Source organism: Carcharhinus amblyrhynchos, chromosome 3, assembly GCF_965287045.1.
Source record: "Carcharhinus amblyrhynchos chromosome 3, sCarAmb.v2.hapA, whole genome shotgun sequence".
Taxonomy (NCBI): Eukaryota; Metazoa; Chordata; class Chondrichthyes; order Carcharhiniformes; family Carcharhinidae; genus Carcharhinus; species Carcharhinus amblyrhynchos.
The window spans coordinates 62,097,659-62,117,545 of NC_137326.1; the positions used below are offsets into that span (position 1 = coordinate 62,097,659).

Consider the following 19,887-nt stretch of genomic DNA (forward strand, 5'->3'; position numbering starts at 1 on the left):
TGACAGTCTGCCCATAATCAAATAGCTTTTACATAAAAGTTCACTGCTGTAGACTTTTCAATGTTTTCAGCCAGACTGATTGGTCTATGCTGACATTTACAATCTACACTAGTCTGTTCACTTCCTACATACCCTAACCTTATCAGCATATCCTCCTGTTTCTTTCATCCTCATGTGCGTGCCTTATAAAAAAGCTAGTGGATCGAGACACTGGAGAGCAATGTGAATCAATGAACGTTAGTTTGTAGGAGTCTCCACCTTTAGGAAAGTCCAAAGCGGAGGAGAAAAAAAATTCCTCTAATTCTAAAGGGGAGTGGGGGGTGGTTAAGACAGATGGCTGCAGATGAGATTTATCACAAACACATGACTGCAAAGACTATGAGGGTGTGCTGAATAATGTGACATGCTGTATAAACTATATCTTGTACAACCACTGATTGATGAGAGTGTTGAAAGATAGGTCCAATTGCAAATAAACTGTGAAAAACTCTATTGGATGGCTCACAAGCATCACAGAAATATTCCATTACAACTCCCTTGTGGAACGATTGAGGATAAGTCGATAATGCATTCACATTCAGAGAATCGCATGAATGAAGAAACAATATTTACATGAAACAAATGGCAGAAATGTTGTGGCTGCTTATTCAATCAGATTAGCTTCTGCATTGCCTGAGGCTCAATTGGGATGTCTCAAGCTACACGGGGGCAGTAAGCCTTATACTGTGGCCTGGGTGTTGCTCATAGCCCACCTCTACTTTACATGTGCCCCTGGGCCAGCTTCTCGTCAGTTTGGGAATTCGCTCAGTCAGGGTTGAGTGTGGGCGTTGCTTATACTGCCAGCAATTTCCCTTGAACTGAGTGGCTTGCTAGGTCATTACAGAAGACAGTTAAAAGTTGCTGTGGGTCTCAAGTCAAAGCCAGACAGGGCTAAGGATGGTTTCCTTCCCTACATGACATCAGTCCACCAGATGGATTTTTACGACAGTTGATAATAGCTTTATGCTCACCATTATTGAGACTAGCTTTCAATTCCAGATTTGTCAACTGAATTTAAATTCCACCAGCTGTAGTGATGGGATCTGAACCCATGTCTCCAACGCATTAGCCAGGGCCTCTGAATTACCAGTCCAGTGACATTACCACCAAACCACTATTTCCTCAAGTAAGAAAGCATTTGAAAGTGTGACCTGCCTTCTGCAGATGCAGAGTAAAAGCTTCTGCAAATCATCCAATTTAAATCTGAAATTCCAACACCACAGCCACTTTTAAAGCAAGTGTATTTTTTTGTTATTCTTTCTGCCAAACAACAGTATGTGCAACTTCCCACTAGCAAGTGTTGCTGCAAGAATATCTTCAGCATCTATCAACAAACTGAAAAAACTGGCAGCAATTGAGAATACAAAGCAGCAGGGGGAAAAAAAACAAAGTTCCTCAAAAATCCAGTAAGCTGACAAGAAACTGCCACAGTAAACACCAGAAAAAATAAATTGAAAGTGAACCTGGGAGTTGGAGAAAGAGGAAGAGAAAAGTTAAATCAAAGAGAAACTATCAGCTGATCCAAGAGCTATTAAAAGAGAAGGGTTTTATTTAAATAGGGAAATGTTTCCAGTCAATATTCCAATGCTGGATGAAGGGTATATGCAGTGACCCAATTTGTTTTACTGTAAATACAATTTCCTTCACAGGAGTTGAATATTTCACTTGCCAACTCATGACTGTATTGCTTAATCTGGTACAATTTTAGTTACATTGCAACGTTCACATCAATGTGATGCAATTTTGACACTAATGCAAAAACTGATGGTACTCTGCATCTTGATGAATACTTTGGCATTTCCAAATGAGGAGGAGTGAGGCAAGATTAAAACATGGTCCTGCCTTTATACTCAGAATATAAAGCTAATCTCATTAACAGTAACCATGAAACTATCACTGATTGTTGTAAAAACCTACCTGTTTCACTACTGTCCTGTAAGGAAGGAAATCTGCCGCCCTTGCCTGGTCTGGCCTATGTGTGGCCACAAACCCACAGTAACGCAATCGACTCTTTAATGCTATTTGAAATAGCCAAGCAAGGGCATTTAGAGATCCCTAATCCTTCAGGATGGCCTTGTCAGTGACACCTGCATCCCATCACAGAATTAAAACATCGCAAACAATTTCTCTAACTTCCATCATTGAGAGCTGACCTGTCACTTCCTCAGCCTTACAAGTTGAAGCAATGAGCTCAGTTACAGATATTGAAGGACAACCTGGCTAAGCTGCATAACACTGGACAAGATTCCAATCCCTGACTGCTATCCAGTCATCCTGCTATAAAGTAAGTCTGTGGACATGGGATATTGGCCGTGATGCCCCTCCACAGTTAAATACACTGCTGGCATTGCTAATTCCATGCATCAAGACCAGGAACAGGAGGGGTAAAACAGCAAAGACAAGTCAAAAAAAGTATGATTTAAGATTCTGCTACTGAATAAATGCATAAATTCTAAGGGTCCAATGGGAGTTGTGCTTTTATTTTCATTTTAGTAAGAAAATATCCAAGCAGCAATTTAATTCACAAATTGCTAAAATGGCCATCTCAAATGACAAAGGCTGGACACAAAACCTGGAAATAGAAATTTTAAGTAATGCCCAATGCCTCCTTGATAGAATTTATTCAAAAATTCTTTAAACATATTACACTTTCTTACTCTTCAATACAAATTCTCCAAATTTAATTCTTTAACTTTTCCACAACAGTATCTCCTCAGTAACAACAATAGCAAATGCCCTTAACGGCACCAGTGTCTGGAATAGCAGAGGTCATTAGTTACAACAAGGCTATTAGAAATACTCATGCTTTTTTTCACTGAGATAATAACCAGTCAACGTCCTTGCATATGATTCCAATCCATTGACTCCAGTGTGATATTGTCACCACTGAACCAGTTTGTGGATTCAAGTCCCATTCAGATTCGAATTGGGTGGCATGGTAGCACAGTGGTTAGCACTGCTGCTTCACAGGTCCAGGGTCCTGGGTTCGATTCTCCGCTCGGGTCACTGACTGTGTGGAGTTTGCACATTCTCCTTGTGTCTGCGTAGGTTTCCTCCGGGTACTCCAGTTTCCTCCCACAGTCCAAAAGATGTGGGAGTTAGGTTGATTGGCCATGTTAAGAAATTGCCCCTTAGCGTCCAGGGATGCGTAGGTTAAAAGGATTAGTGGGTATAATCTGGGGGTAGGGCCTGGGTGGGAGTGTGTTCAGTGCAGACTCGATGGGCTGAAGGGCCTCTTTCTGTAGGGTTCCATGATTCTATGTATAATCTAGGTTCCCACTTCAATACAGTGCTGTGGGAGAGAGGAACCGTCAACTGTTTTTTTGAACAAAACATTATATTGACGCCTGGTTCATCCTCATAAGATGCATGCTGAACATTCTACGTGATTCTTGGAAAAGCAGGAGCGTGGTTCTCCCAATAAGCAATAATTCACTAACATGACAAAATTAGTTAGGCACCATCTCAGTTTTGTTTGTTGGGCTATGCTATGTACAAATTGCATTTCCCAAAATTACAACAGTAATTTCACAAAGTAGTCAATTGGTTGAAACACCTCAAGGTCAGGACAACTTGCTTTTCGAAGGGGGGGGAGCCATCCAGCCATGCAGCTTGATGCTAAAGGTAGAGCTGGCACTAAGAAAAGTGACTAAAAGTACAAAGCTTAGCTAACACTGTGCTCATTTAAAATCATCAATCAGGCATACAATTTGCATCAGAGTGAAGGCGAATTTTAATTCCCAACACAGTCTACTCTCCCTGCAACTCACCCACCCTTAGCCCACACCTACCAAGGCCTATGACCATACCAAAGACCACATTTAATCAGACTGGGAAATTAATAAACAATGACAAACATAGCTATCCCAATGCAGTCCATGATCTTTTTACATCCATAGAACTGCTACTGAGTTCTAGGATTTTAATCCATTAACAATGAGGGAAAAGTGGTATAGTTCCACGTGTTCCCATGCATCTCATGTCTTTTTTCCTTTTAATGGTACACTGATAGGTTCAGAAGTTCATGTCAAGAGAGCCTTGGTGAGCTATTGCAGGTGCATCTTGCAAGTACACATTGCTACCACTCTGTTTAAGGTGGTGGATGGGCTGCCAATCAAGCAGGACAACTTTGGCTAGATGGTGTCGAGCTTGAATGTTGTTAGAGCTGCACCCATCCAGACAAGCGAAGAGCATTCCATCATAATCTTAATTTCTGCCTTGCAGAAAGTCGACTGGCTTTGGGGAGTGAGGAGATGAGTTGCTTGCTGCAGAATTCCCATCTTCTGACCTGCTCTCGTAGCCACACTAATTATATGTCTGGTCCAGTTTGGTTTCCAGGATAGCAACGGTGGAGGATTCAGCAATGGTTTTGTCGTTGCATATCATGGGGCAATATTTAGATCTTTTTTTTGCTGGACATGGTCACTGGCTGGCACTTGTGTTACTTGCTATCTGTAGCCCTTGCCTCAATATTGTCCAGGTCTTGCTGCACGTGGACACTTGCTACATGGAGGGTTTTTCATGAAATAGCTGAAAATGTTTAGTCTGAGGACACTCCCCTGAGAAACTCCTGCAGCGAAGATCTGGGACTGAGATGATGGACCTACAACAACACAACCATCTTCCTTTGTGTCAGATAGGACTCCAACCAGCATAGTTTTGTTCTGATTCACGTTGACTCCAGTTTTGATAGGCTCCTGGATGCCATGCTTACTATAAAGTGCCACCCAAACTCAATATTAGCTTTCTCTCAGCAGCTAATATCAGAGATTTTTTTAGCACTTTCTGTTTTTGTTTCAGATTTCAGCAACTGCAGTTAACATGCCTTTATCTCCATGGCCTATCTTCAGTTTGGGCATGGGGGCTGGGAGGGCGTAATGAGGTAATGGGGGCATAACAAAAGTGATTGAATGGGGATGGATGGGTGATTGGAGTTGGGAGTTATGAGTTTGATGGCAGGGGATGGGGTGGGAGAGGTGATGGTGGTTATGGGGGTGGGAGGATTAATGGGCGATGGGGGTGGACTGGGGCAGAGGTGAGGATGGGATGATGGTTATGAGGATGGTTTGATCGGAGGGTGGGGGATGGGAGGTAAAGGGTGGGTTTGATGGGATGGGGGGGTGGAGGGAGTTGAGCCCGGCGGTTGGGGTTTCCCGGGCGCGCCCTCACGGGCCTTCTCCGCTCCCTGAAGCCCGGCACCGATTCGGCCGGTCTCACCGAAACCGGCTCCTCCATCAGGCAGACCAGGATGAGCGAGAACCCCACCTTTCCCGTCCCTCTCTCATGCACTCACCGTGCTGCGCTGGGCAGGGCTGGACGGCGCTGCCCGACTCCCCGGCCTCACTCACTCGGTCACCGGAATACGAAACGCTCGCTGCCCAACCGCCTGGAAACCGGACACAAACAAGCAAGATGGCGGCGAAAGCCACCTCATCACGCTCATTTGCATGCGCACGCCGTCACTGATCTCATCACGCTCATCAACATACACACGCCGACACTGATATCATAATACTTATTAACATACACACGCCGACACTGATATCATCACGCTTATTAACATGCGCACGTCAACACCGATCTCATCACGCTTATTAACATGCACACGTCGACTCTGATCTGATCACGCTCATTAACATGTGCACGTCGACACTGACCGTATCACGCTTATTAACATGCACACGCCGACACAGATGTCATCACGTCTTAGCCATCTGCATAATATTGGGAGAGGAGCCAGAGTGCCTTGAGTTTGCCCCTGTGGGGTCACAATGGTCTATGGAATACCACCCTGATCCCAGTCATTCCAGCATATGGAATCGGAGAGATCAGTAAGGCTGATAAATATTTCTGAGGCCAGTTGGGATTCAATAATCAGCCTCCTGGAGCTTCCTAGTTACCAGCACACAGAGTGGTTAGCACCACTGCCTCACAGCGCCAGGGGCCCAGGATCAGTTCCTGCATGGAGTTTACACAATGACACTTATTCTCTGAGAGTGCAGTGATACAGCTCGCTGAACTGGCAGTCCACAAACGGCAGCAATGCTGGAAGTTGCTAGCTCGAATCAAACCGCGAAAGATAGTGAATCTTCATGTGGCAGGCACGGGAAATTTATCAGCAGAATAGACTCAACAAGCCTCACGGTTACCTGGAGTCTGCGAGTTTTACAGATGTCGCAGTTACCTGTAGTTTCTGGGTTTTACAGGTAGCGCAGATACCTGTAATTTCTGGATTTTACAGGTGTCACTGTTACCTGAAGCCTCTGTGTTTTACAGGTGTCACTTTTACCTGGCGCCTCTGTGTTTTACAGGTATCACTGTTTCTGAAGTCTGTGGGTTTTACAGGTGTCACTGTTACCTGGAGCCTCTGTGTTTTACAGGTGTCACTGTTACCTGAAGCCTCTGGGTTTTACAGATGTTATAGAAACCTGATGCATCTGGGTTGTACATATGCCACTGTTACCTGACACCTCTGGGTTTTACAGGTTTTTCTTTTGCCTGGAGTCTCTGGATTTACAGGTGCCACTGTTACCTGGAGCCTCTGGGTTTTACAAGTGTCGCAGGAGCCTCTGGATTTTACAAGTGTCACTGTTACCTGAAGTCTCTGGGGATTTACAGGTGTCACTGTTACCCGATATGTCTAGGTTTTACAGGTGTCACTGTTACTTGGTGTCACTGGGGTTTTACAGGTGTCAGTGGAGTTTTAAAGGAGAACAGTAACCATGACACCACAAAACCCTGCCACAGCAACCTCTGCAAGATGTGCCGGATCATCGACACGGATGCCATCATCTCACGTGAGAACACCATCCACCTGGTACATGATACATACTCTTGCAACTCGGTCATCGTTGTCTACCTGATAAGCATGATATGGAGATGCTGGCATTGGACTGGGGTAGACATAGTAAGAAGTCTCACAACACCAGGTTAAAGTCCAACAGGACTTTAACCTGGTGTTGTGAGATTTCTTACCTGATACGCTGCAGGAAAGGATGTCCCGAGGCATGGTACATTGGGGAGACCATGCAGATGCTACAACAACGGATGAATGAACACCGCTCAACAATCACCAGGCAAGAGTATTCTCTTCCTGTTGGGGAACACTTCAGCAGTCATGGGCATTCAGCCTCTGATCTTTGGGTAAGCATTCTCCGAGGCGGCCTTCACAACACACGACAACGCAGAGTCACTGAGCAGAAACTGATAGCTAAGTTCCACGCACATGGGGATGGCCTCAACAGGGATCTTGGGTTCATGTCACACTATCTGTAACCTCCATGACTTGCCTGGGCTTACAAAATCTCACTAACTGTCCTGTCTGGAGACACATCTCTTTAACCTGTGCTTAACGCTCACTCCACTCACATTGTCTGTACCTTTAAGACTTGATTACCTGTAAAGACTCGCATTCCAACCATTATTTTGTAAATTGAGTTTGTGTCTTTATATGCCCTGTTTGTGGACAGAACTCCCACTTACCTGACAAAGGGGCAGCGCTCTGAAAGCTAGTGGCTTTTGCTACCAAATAAACCTGTTGGTCTTTAACCTGGTGTTGTGAGACTTCTTGCTGGTTTTACAGGTGTCACAGATATCTGATGCCTCTGCATTGTACATGTGCCACTGTTACCTGATGCCTCTGGGTTTATACACATCTCTTTAACCTGTGATCAGTGCTCCTTCCACACACATTGTCAGCCACTTTAGGACTTGAACAGCAGGGTAGGAGTAAAGATTCGCATTCTAATCAGTAACCTCTAAACTGTCTGTGCTTTATATGCTCTGTCCGAGGCCAGAACTCTCCATTCACCTGACGAAGAGGGAGTGCCCTCGAAAGCTTGTGAGTTTACTATCAAATAAATCAGTTGGACTAAAACCTGGTGCTGTCAGACTTTTTACTGTTGTACAGGTGTCACAGTTACCTGAAGTTTCTGGATTTTACAGGTATTACTGTTAGTTGAAGCATTTGGGTTTTATAGGGGTTGCAGTTACCTGTGCTTTCTGGCTTTTAAAGGTGTCTTTGTTCCCTGATGTTTCTGGGTTTTACAAGTGTCATTGTTATCTGGAGCCTGTGTGTTTTACATGTATCACTATTACCTGATGCCTCTGGATTTTACAGGTGTCACTGTTCCAGAAGTCTCTGGGGTTTTACAGGTGTCACTGTTACTTGGAGCCTCTGTCTTTTACCTGTGTCACTGTTACCTGATGCTTCTGGATTTTACAGGTGTCAGTGTTATTTGGAGCCTCTGGGTTTTACAGGTGTGATGTGGAGATGCTGGCGTTGGACTGGGATAAACACAGTAAGAAGTCTCACAACACCAGGTTAAAGCCCAATCAGTTTATTTGATAGTAGACTCACAAGCTTTCGGAAACGCTGTTCCTTTGTCAGATGTGTGGAAAGTTCTGATCAGAGAAGGGCACATAAAGGTGCACACAGTTTACAGAATGCTGATTAGAATGCGAGTCTTTACAGCTAATCTGCTATTCCAGTCTTAAAAATGCAGACAATGTGAGTGGAGATAGCATTAGGCATAGGTTAAAGAGATGTGTATTGTCTCCAATATATGTGTTGACGAACAGAGGGATCTAGGTGTATATGTGCATAGATCCCTGAAAGTTGGAAATCAAGTCGATAAGGTTGTTAGGAAGGCATACGGTGTCTTGGCGTTTATTGGTAGGGGGATTGAATTTAGGAGCCGCAACGTCATGTTGCAACTGTACAAAACTCTGGTGCGGCCGCACTTGGAGTATTGTGTACAGTTCTGGTCCCCACATTATAGGAAGGATGTGGAGGCATTGGAGAGGGTGCAGAGGAGGTTTACCAGGATGTTGCCTGGAATGGAGGGAAGGTCCTATGAGGAGAGACTGAGGGATTTGAGGTTGTTTTCGTTAGAAAGAAGGCGGCTAAGTGGAGACCTTATTGAAACATACAAGATGATTAGAGGTTTAGATAGGGTGGACAGTGATAGCCTTTTTCCTCGGATGGAGAAAGCTAGCACGAGGGGACATAGCTTTAAATTAAGGGGTGGTAGTTATAGGACGGATGTCAGAGGTAGGTTCTTTACCCAGAGGGTGGTGGGGGAATGGAATGCCCTGCCTGCTGCAGTTGTAGATGCGCCTAGTTTGGGGGCGTTTAAGAGGTCCGTAGATAGGTTTATGGATGGAAAGGGATTGGTTTAGGTTAGAGGGTCATTGCTTTTTTCTTAATTGGTCGGCGCAACATCATGGGCCGAAGGGCCTGTTCTGCGCTCTAATGTTCTATGTTCTATGTTCCAGACAGGACAGTAAGTGAGATGTTGCAAGTTCAGGCAAGTCATGGGGGTTACACATAGTGCAACGTAAACCCAAGATCCCGGTTGAGGCCGTCCTCATGTGTGCAGAACTTGGCTATCAGTCTCTGCTCAGTGACTCTGCGCTGTCGTGTGTTGTGAAGGCCGCCTTGGAGAGTGCTTACCCTAAGATCAGAGGCTGAATGCCTGTGACCGCTGAAGTGTTCGCTAACAGGAAGGGAACAGTCTTGCCTGGTGATTGTCGAGCGATGTTCATTCATCCATTGTCATAGCGTCTGCATGGTCTCCCCAATGTGCCATGCTTCGGGACATCCTTTTGGCAGCAGTATTAGGTAGACAACGTTGGCTGAGTTGCAAGATTATGTGTCGTGTACCTACCTGGTGGGTGGTGTTCTCACATGAGATGATGTCATTCATGTTGATGATCCGGCATGTCTTGCAGAGGTTGATGTGGCAGGGTTGTTTGGTGTCGTGGTCACTGTTCTGAAGGCTAGGTAGTTTGCTGCGAACAATGGGCTGTTTGAGGTTGTGCGGTTGTTTTTAAGGCAAGAAGTTGGGGTGTGGGGATGGCCTTGGCGAGATGTTCCTGATGTCCCTGGGTTTTACAGTGTCTCTGTTACCTGGAACCTCTAAGCTTTACATGTGTCACTGTTATCTGATGCCTCAGGGTTGTACATGTGCCACAGTTACCTGATGCCTTTGAGCTTTCCAGGTTTCTCTTTTGCCTGGAGCCTCTATGTTTTACACATGTCACTGTTCCTGGAGTGTCTGGGTTTGACAAGCGTCACTGTTACCTGGAGCCGCTGGGTTTTAAGCTGTCATGGTTACCTGATGTTTATGGGATTTACAGGTGTCACAGTTACCTGGAGCTCCTGTGTTTTACAGGGCCTTTTGGCCCTTCCTGTCTGTGCCGAACCATTTTTTGCCTAGTCCCACTGACCTGCACTTGGACCATATCCCTCCACACCCCTCTCATCCATGAACCCGTCCAAGTTTTTCTTAAATGTTAAAAGTGACCCTGCTTTTACCACTGTTATCTGGAGCCTCTGTGTTTTACCTGTGTCACTGTTACCTGGAACCTCTGAGTTTTACAGGTGTCACTGTTACCTGGTGCCTCTGGGTTTTTAGAGATGTCTCTGTTACCTGATGCGTCTGGGTTTTACAGGTGCCATTGCCACCTGGAGTCTTTGGGGTTTTACAGATGTCCCAGATACTTGTTGCCTCTAGGTTTTACAGGTGTCATTGTTACCCGAGACCTCTGGGTTTTATAGGTGTCACTGTTACCTGATGCATCTGGGTTTTACAGGATGTCACTGTTTCCTGGAACCTCTGGTTCTTACAGGTGTCTCTGTTACCTGATGCCTCTGAATTTTACGGATGCCATTATTACCTGCAGCCTCTGTGTTTTGCAGCTGTCTCCGTATCTGGAGCTTGTGTGTTTTACAGCTATCACTGTTACTGGAGCCTTTGCGGCAGGACGGCAGTGGTGCAGTCGAATTGTCATACTCATGGAGTCATAACTTATTATGTCCAGACATCATCATCGCCATCCCTGGGTATATCTCCTCCCACCAACAGGACTGATCCAGCAGCGATGACTGCAGCTGGCATATGGTTGGCTGGGTGTTGCCCTTGGAACCCTCAAGATTGAAGTTTCATGGCACCAGATCAAAATGGGCAAAGAAACCTCATGTTGATTACCACATGCCATCCCCCTTGCCATCCTCCCTCAGTTGATGATCAGTATTCTCCATGTTGAACACCACCAGAACAGCTGACAAACCTTTGAGAGGCGCAGCAAACCAGTTTAATATCCAGAGCTAGATGTAGTTGCAGTCTGGGGACAAAGGTGAACCCTCTGAAACACCAGCCCCAAGAACGTAGACACTTCTTTCTATTCACATCTCAACAGTACACAACTCACAGTGGAGAATTCCCTGGTAAGATAGGGTAATGATAGCTGACACCACTCCCCTGACTACACACGGAGAAACAAAATCAAAGACCATGTCTGTTCTGGGGGTGGGGGGGTGAGAGAGACAGTGGCCCACCTCTGACACATACTGTATGAGCTGGCACCCCATGGAATTGGAGGACACTCAATGCACGTGTCCCTTAAAGTTAAAACCACTCTGAACTTTTATGCTAGCGACCCGTTTCAGGCAGTATAAGGGACATTTGTGGCATCTCCAGTCTGCCAATCACAAATATGTTAGGGAGGTTACAGATGCCCTTTATGCTCGAGCTGAAATGTTTATCAACTTTGACTAGGGCGAGTCAAGCCAGGGCCACAGATTTTGCCCACCTAGCAGGGATGCCCCAGTGACCAGGTCTGATAGACTGCATCCATGTGGCTCTTAGGTCACCATATCAACATGTGGTGCCACTCAAGAACCGCAAGGAATTGCACTCCCTCAACATCCAAGTCGTATGCAACCACACAATGCGCATCACGCAAGTGTGAGCACTTTTCCCTGATAGCACCCATGACAGCTACATCTTGGGCAACTTGAAAATCCCAGCTGTCTTTGAGAGTGAGTAATGGTTGGAGAGATGTCTCCTTAGGGACAAGGGGTACCCACTTAAGAGGTGGCTGATGACGCCAGTTGTGGAGGCCACAAATACCAGTGGAAACTCAGCACAATAAGGCTCACACTTCAATGCACGTGTTGATGGAGCAGGCAATCAGATTGTTGAAGATGTGTTTTTGGTACCTGGACCAGTTGGGGGGTGCTCTACAATAAAGGCCCCAGAGTGTCTCCTGCATTATTGTGGTCTGCTGTGCACTCCAGAACTTAATGCTGCATTAGGAAAACAACTAGACCTGGAGGAGATGGGCGAGCACCAGATCTCCTTTTAATGAGAAGGATGTTGAAGAAGGCAGTGGACCTGATAATGCTGAGGAGGAGGAGAAAGAACACAAGGCAGTGGATAGGGCCAGAACTTGCCATCAAGCAAGGGATGCCCTGATCACTTCTCAATTTCAGGATCAAGGGGAGTAGCACATGGTGAGGTCTCTCACAATGGGTGCAAGGTCAAACTAATGATATTGTGCCACCATGATCTAACCGTTATTGAGATAACCCTCACAAGATCCATGGAAAATCACTGATTGATCTCCCTGTGGGGTTCATCAAGTATGAGATCCCCTGGTAATAGGCAGTAGTCTGCCCAGCTGGAGCCTGATACCTGAGCCTTTTATAAGGCAGAACCTGGACTGGACTGACCTGTTGTAATCTGCTGCTGCTGGGGCTGCCTCTTTGCAGGAGAGGGAGACCTGCTCTTGGGAGCTGGAAGAGGTTGTCACTGCTTCTGTTCTTCATCTCATTTGTTGGAGGAGAATATTCTGATCTGCGAGCTGGAGAAAGAAGCCAGGTTATACTTTGGGATTAAGCTTGAGGCAGCCTGCTTTCAACTACAACCTGCAAGAGAGAGAGGAGCAGGAAGCTGGGACTGAACCTGGTGGCCTCACAGTGTGTAGGAGACTAAGGAGAAGGTTGGTGCTGTAAAGAGAGGGAAGTTTTCCTTTGTATTGAAGTTGATAAGCCAAGAGTAGGATGTGAAGCAAAGGGCATTTGTGGACTTTTTGCAGGACCTGTCTTCCAACTCAATGACTGCCTGAGAAGATCGAAATGGCTAACCCTCTCTTCACTTAAGCGGGGGGCACGTACCCATCTTTGTGCCCCATCCTTCATCCCTCCTCCTCTGCCTCCCTCCCTTCTTCCTCTCTCCCTTTAGGAAAAACTATTCCAGCACCCCGGGGAGAGTGTCCTCACCCTGCCGTCCATATCACCCCTTATCACGAATAACAGCATTACTCAATTGGGGTGGGTGTAGCACTCCCCAGATGCCAATAATGGGGTTCTCCCAGGACAGAATGATGGCTTCCCAGGCTCCTTGCTGCTCCTGCAGCCCTGTTACCTTTGCTTCACCTCCCATTCTTGTCTTATCAAAATCAATGCAAAGGAAAACTTCCCCTTCTTTTACGTCAAACTAAATATGAAAAAACTCGGGGCGAAGTGCTGCACCCACCCCACCATAAGTAATGAAACATGCATGAAAGCAATGGCCAGAGATGGCAGCACCTCGGCCATTGCAGCAGCCTCTAAGATGTATAGCAAAGCCACCTTCTTTCTGAAGGCCGAGTGAGTGATCCGTCTCATGCTGGAAAAGGGGCTCATGATGGGTGGGCTCTTCCTGGCAGTCGACCCTCTTGAGGCCCCACCCGCAGAGACACGTCAAATGAGGGTCATGGACAGAGTGGATAGTCAGAAGTTTTTTCCAGGGTGAAAGAGTCAATTACTAGGGGGCTTGGGTTTAAGGTGCGAAGGGCAATGTTTAAAGGAGATGTATGAGGCAAGATTTTTATACACAGAGGATAGTGGTGCCTGGAACTTGCTGCAGGGGGAGGTAGTGGAAGCAGATACGATAATGACTTTTCAGAAGCATCTAGACAAATACATGAATAGGATGGGATTAGAGGGATATGGTCCCCGGAAGGGTAGGGGGTTTTAGTTCAGATGGACAGCATAGTCAGTGCAGGTTTTGAGGGCATATTCCTGTGATGTAATTTTTTTTGTTCCTTGTTCCAATGTCCCATCCTTCATTCCCTTGAACTCCTCCTCCCCAATGTCTAATAACTGGGGAAGGTAAGGTCTGGGGTGGTGCGAGTCCCGCTTGGCCTCAGAGAAGCCTCCCTCTGGCACATTTACCCCTTCAGTACCAGGTTTTTGTCTGCCCGTGGAGACTGAACTACTGTGTTTTTTGGTCCATGAATGGCACTTATGTGTGTACAGAGGTGGGGCACGTTTGGAAGAACTGCCCCACCTCCAAGGCCGCTGACAACACCAAGGCAGCCACAGTTGGCACACCGCCCTCCCCACACTGACACTTCAGCTGCCTCCCTGAAAGAGGAAGCCCCGCCAGCAGCAGCCACCACCTTGGCTACTGGCAAGGAGGGGAAGGTGCATCTGCATGGCAGGAAGGTGCAGAGAAGGGCGAAATGGGAGGGTGGGGTGGGGGGAAGCGATCAACCCCATATCAAAAAGCTCAAACTTCCCGACCATGGGCTCAGGGAATAAGAACATTTCCAGGCCTGTTATTGCCTCAGCGTTGTCTGCTAGCCTGGCATCGTCCCAATGACTCGGGGAGTCACTGACATCTCCCCCTGCCGATGAAGAGGGAGTGATAGCCCTGGTCCCCAAAATCATTCTCTGCCTCTGGAATGAGAGAAAGAAAATCAAAGAAAAAAACTAGGCATCTGTCGTAGCCTCCTGAGCAGGACACCCCAGGGTCAGGTGCAAGTGGGACACCCAAGGCCTCATTCTGCCCTGTGCATTTTTGTACCTGTAAGTGTTCATTTTTAGAAGGCCTGAGGCTGTGACAGCACCCTGATATTTGGGTCATTGGGTGGTGTTGGGGAGGGGGGCCCTCACTCTCCATTCCAGCCCATAGTGCTGGTCTTGGGATCAGAGTTTTCTCCAGACTCCCTGGGTGACCCAATGCCTGGGGTGGAGTTGGAGTCGAATCCATTGTCCCCTTTGATCCAAAATCACAGAAGCAGCCCACAAAGGACTCCGCTGTCATCGATGAAGGCAGAGTCAGGGCTGGTTGGTGGGTCCATGCTGCTCATTGCACTCACTGTGGCGGGGGACTAGGATCTGGAAGGTGACTGTCAAGAGAAGGACGATTGCTTGGTGGTGGGTACAGGGGATGAATTAGAATCCATCTGCAGTGAAGTGGATGCAGTGGATTCCCTTGTGGCCCCCACCAAATCGCCCCTCATCCCCCCAGGGAACTCCCGGAACTTTCTTTTGCACCATTGCAGTCATTAGGACAGCGTCCCGCTCGACCTCAAATGCTGGTCGGATCTGGCACCACTGCTCTGATCCACCCATACCTATGACAAAGGTGGCACTGGACTCAGACTCAATTGAGTGGCACCGGCTAAATGATTTTGATTTGATTTGATTTATTATTGGCACGTGTATTAACATACAATGAAAAGAATTGTTTCTTGCGCTCTATACAGACAAAGCATACCATTCATAGAAAAGAAATGAGAGAGTGGAGAATGTGGTGTTACAGTCATAGGTAGGGTGTAGAGAAAGATCAACTTAATGCAAGTTAAGTCCATTCAAAAATCTGACAGCAGCAGGGAGGAAGCTGTTGTTGAGTCGGTTGGTACATGATCTCAGACTTTTGTATCTTTTTCTCAAAGGAAGAAAGTAGAAGAGAGAATGTGGGATGCGTGGGGTCCTTAATTATACTGGCTGTTTTGCCGAGACAGCAGGAAGTGTAGACAGAGTCAATGGATGAGAGATTGGTTTGCATGATGGATTGGGCAACGTTCACGACCTTTTGTAGTTCCATGCGATCTTGGGCAGAGCAGGAGCCATACCAAGCTGTGGTTTCCTCACCAGCTTTTGAGGGAGTGGAGGGGCATGCCTTGCTCCCTCTGAGCACTAGAAGTGGTGCTGGTGATGGTCGCACAATACTTTTGACATGAAGGTATCCATAGCCAGCTTCAACATCAATGGCAGAAGAGAGACATGATGCAGATTCCACAACTTCTTGGTCTTCCACGATAGGAAGTACACAGTGTGCCCCCTGCAAGAAACCCACACCAGTCTGGGAGACGAAGCTACCTGGCTCTTGGAATGGTGAGGAGGGGTCTACTTGAGCCACCCATCACCTATTTCTGGTGGTGTGGATATCTTGTTTGTCCCATATTTTCAGCCGGAGATCCGGGGGGGGTCAAGGAAGCTGTGCCAGGTCAATTGCTGGACTTGAACATTCACAAGCTGGTGTGCTGTTTTATTTTGCGAATGTCCATGCTCTACCTGTTGGGCGCTATTTCTCTATGAACAAGTGTCCAGTCATCTTGATACCATCAACGAGGGTGAGTGCATTGTCCTTGTGGAGTGGCGGGGGGGAGGATTTTAACTGCACCTTTAAGGCCTTGGGTCCCAGCACTGCACACCGTTGATGAATTTGCATGACCTAGTCAGGTACTCCAACTTGGAGCACATCTGGTGTGATCTCCATCCTGCCTCCAGTGTCTTCACTTATGTGGGATCTCATGACTGATCGTTCAACTAAGGGGAACAGATGCTCCTTATCCATACCCATCAAAATCTTGTACACCTCAATTAGGTTGTCCCTCAATCTTCTCTGCTCCTACGAAACCAATCCAAGCCTATCCAACCTCTCTTCATAACTTAAATGTTCCATCCCACGCAGCATCCTGACATTTTAACATGAAGGTATCCATAACCAGCTTCAAAATCAACGGTGGCAGAGAGAACAATGCAGGTTCCAGAACTTCTTGGTCCTCCTCTGCACCCCTTCCAGTGCAACCACATCCTTCCTATAATGTGGCGACCAGAACTGCACACAGTACTCTAGCAGTGGCCTCACAAAGTTCAATACAACTCCAACATGACCTCCCTGCTATTGTAATCCGTGCCTTGATTGATAAAGGTAAGTGTCCTGTATGCCTTTTTCACCACTTCACTAACATGCCCTTCCACCTTCCAAGATCTATGGACAAACACACCAAGGTCCCTTTGTTCCTCAGAACTTCCTAGAAATCACGTAGTTCATTGAATGCTTCCTTGTCAAATTACTCTTTCCAAAGGGTATCACCTCACACTTTTCAGGGTTAAACTCCATCTGCCACTTATCTGCCCATTTGACCATTCCCTCTTTATCATCTGGTAGCCCAAGACACTCAGGTTCACTGTTAACCACCAGGCCAATCTATTATGTCATCCTCAATTTTACTAATCCTATCCCCCACATGTTATTTATATAAATGATGAACAATAGGGCTCCCAAAACAGATCCCTGTGGTATGCCAGTGGACACTGACTTCTAATCACTAAAGCAGCCTTCTATCATCACCCTCTGTCTCCTACAACTAAGCCAATTTTGAATCCATTTTATCAAATGGCCTGTGTCCTATGTGCATTTGCCTTCTTTATAAGTCTCCCATGTGGGACCTTGTAAAAGATTTTGTTGAAATCCATATAAACCACATCAACTACATCAACTTCCTTCTGACAAAACCATGCTGAACCTCTGCTGCCAACAAGTGGCTCACCATCTCCCGCCACTACAAAACACACCACAGAAGGGGAGGAAAATCCTGCCCAATGTTTATAGTAAATTTGAACATTGCCCCACTATTGACATTGAAGTAACAGGTCTGTAATTTTCCACTTCTCCCCTTTCCTCCCTACATAAATAATAGGATTACATTTTCTACTTTACCGTCTGCAGGAACTGTTCCAAAATCTACAGAGTTTTGAAACCGATTCTGCATAGTCAATATAAGGAGCCAGGCTCAAAATTAAGAAGCAAGACCTCAAAAGTAATAATCTCTGGATTATTTCCTGAACAACATGTAAATAGGCATAAAGAAAATAGGATTAGACAAATGAATATGTGGCTGAAATATTAATGTGGGAGAAGTGGGTTCCGGTTTGTGGAGCACTGGAATCAGTATTGGAGAAAATGGGGGCTGTACCGCTGGGACGATCTACACCTCAACCATGCTGGGACCAGTGTTCTGTTGAACTGTATAACTAGGAAAAAAGAGAGGGCTTCAATGAGACGTTCATAGAAGTGTTTTTGGGAGAGTTTCTTAGAACAATATATTTTGGAGCAAACCAGAGAGCAAGTTACACTACACCTGGTATTATTAATGAGATCGGACTAATTAATGATCTGTTGGTGAAGGCATCGCTAGGTAGTAACTATCAAAATTTGAATTAATTCTATATTCAGTTTGAAGCAAGAATGGATCTAAGACTAGTATTTTAAATTTAAATAGGGCAATTATGAGGGCATGAAAGCAGAGATAGCAAAAGTGAACTGACAATTTGGGTTAAGGAACAGGTCAATAGAGATGCAATGATGGATATTTAAGGGAATATTTCAGAATACACAGAACAGATATATTCCAACAAGAAAAATCCAAAAGAAGGACCCACAACCCAAGGTTAACTAAAAAAGTTAAAAATCATATTAAACTTAAAGAAAAGCATATAATTGTACAAGGATAGGTGGCCGGTCAGAAGATCGACAAGATATAAAGAACAGCTACGAATGACAACGAATTATAAGGAGTGTATGAGAAAGCTAACTAGAAATGTAAAAACAGATTGTTCTATCTTGTTTGTTTGTGTTTCCCTTTGAAGTGACTTAGCAAACCCTTCAGCTGTACAAGATAACCAGGGGTGTGCAATAGATGCCAACCAGTGGCCACATCCTGAGACCAAACAATAAAGACAATATGGACCATGTTTTAAAGTGGGAACAGTGGACTATAGCAGTGCACAGATAGGAGAGTAAGGAATCTTATACAGGCAATAGTTGAAGTACGTGAGGGAATTCTACGCAGCATTTAGAGTCAATCAATAAGAGGACAGATGTCATATGTGTTTCATCAGCTTGACCCAAAACTCATAATCTCATTTATATAATCTGACAACAGGTCAACGACCTGAAGTGTTAACTCTTGTTTCTCAATCCAGATATTGCCAGACCTGCTGAGTATTCCAGTAAGCCATTCTCCAGTTTTATTTCTGATTTCCAGCATCCACAGAATTTTGCTTTTGTGTGAATCTCATTTATATGATGGCTGCAAATGGGAAATAGACAAATGTCACAGCAAGGCAGACAACAGTCTCCGATGTGTTTCTGCCACATTGTTATCAGATAATCACAATGGAAGACAGTGGGGAATCAGGAAGAATGTGGGTGACACTACTAATCAACCCCAGTACCACTGGTCTTATTTGCCACCTAATAGACTGATCCGCACACAGGGTTTAAGAGGATGAGGAAAGAGGGGGAGGGGTGAGGAAAGAAGAGGAGGGGGGAGGGGGATGTGTGTCGGATCGGTAGGTGGACGAGTTGTTTGTTGGGGGGGGGGGGGGAGGTTGGGGATAGTTGGACTTTGGGACTTTGCCCCGGGCTGTCGGAGTGAACTTTGCCCCCTGCAGCTCCCTGCGGCCCAGAGAGAGAGAGCGGTGCCAGAGCCCGGGACTCGGGTGGATCTGGGGCTGATTCTGGGTTGACCTCCGGTTTCGAGGCGGATCGCGGTGTCGATCCCGATACTGCAAGTGGATCCCGGGTTGATCCAGGTCTGGGGAGGATTCCAGGTTTATCCTGGGGCTGGGGGGTGGATCCCGGGGTTGTTATCAGCTCTGGGCCTCATCTCGGTTTTTGCCGGCCTCGGATTCTGCCTCTTTCTCCGCTCCAGGGAATAGAGGAAAACAGTGTGGCATCGGGATGATGGCGAGGGAGATAAATGGGGAAGAAAAATAGATTAAAAAAAGGAGAGGGAGTTGACGGCGTTTCTGAACTGCGCTGTGTTTCTGTGTGTTGGTTCCTGTGTTCCTCCGTGTCTCTGTGTGTTACTAACAGTGTTCCTGTGTTGCTATACATTCCCGTGTTGCTATGTATTTCTGTGTGTCACTGCCTGAGTTCCTGTATTGCTTTCCACGGCGCGGTAGCATAGCGTTTAATATTGCTGCCTCACAGCTCCTGG

At 46.2% G+C, this 19,887-nt stretch overlaps 2 protein-coding genes across 11 annotated transcripts in view; one reads left to right on the forward strand and one right to left on the reverse strand.

Moving 5' to 3' along the window:
* Positions 1-5,458, reverse strand: part of ip6k1 (inositol hexakisphosphate kinase 1) — a 102,034-nt gene extending 96,576 nt beyond the window's left edge. For all 6 annotated transcript variants that reach the window (XM_080184680.1, XM_080184652.1, XM_080184672.1 and 3 more), the window contains exon 1: positions 5,333-5,458. The gene's annotated coding sequence lies outside the window, so the exon portion shown is untranslated. The remainder of the gene's footprint in view (positions 1-5,332) is intronic.
* A 379-nt stretch (positions 5,459-5,837) lies between these two features.
* The window catches only part of LOC145340242 (aminoacylase-1B-like), a 58,838-nt gene continuing 44,788 nt past the window's right edge, over positions 5,838-19,887 (forward strand). Inside the window, exon 1 of one of the 5 annotated variants that reach the window (XM_080184698.1) lies at positions 5,838-5,870. In XM_080184698.1, the coding sequence (XP_080040824.1) occupies positions 5,853-5,870 (18 nt within the window). In that variant the 5' untranslated portion in view covers positions 5,838-5,852. The other 4 variants (XM_080184689.1, XM_080184711.1, XM_080184705.1 and 1 more) reach the window with 4 other exon arrangements.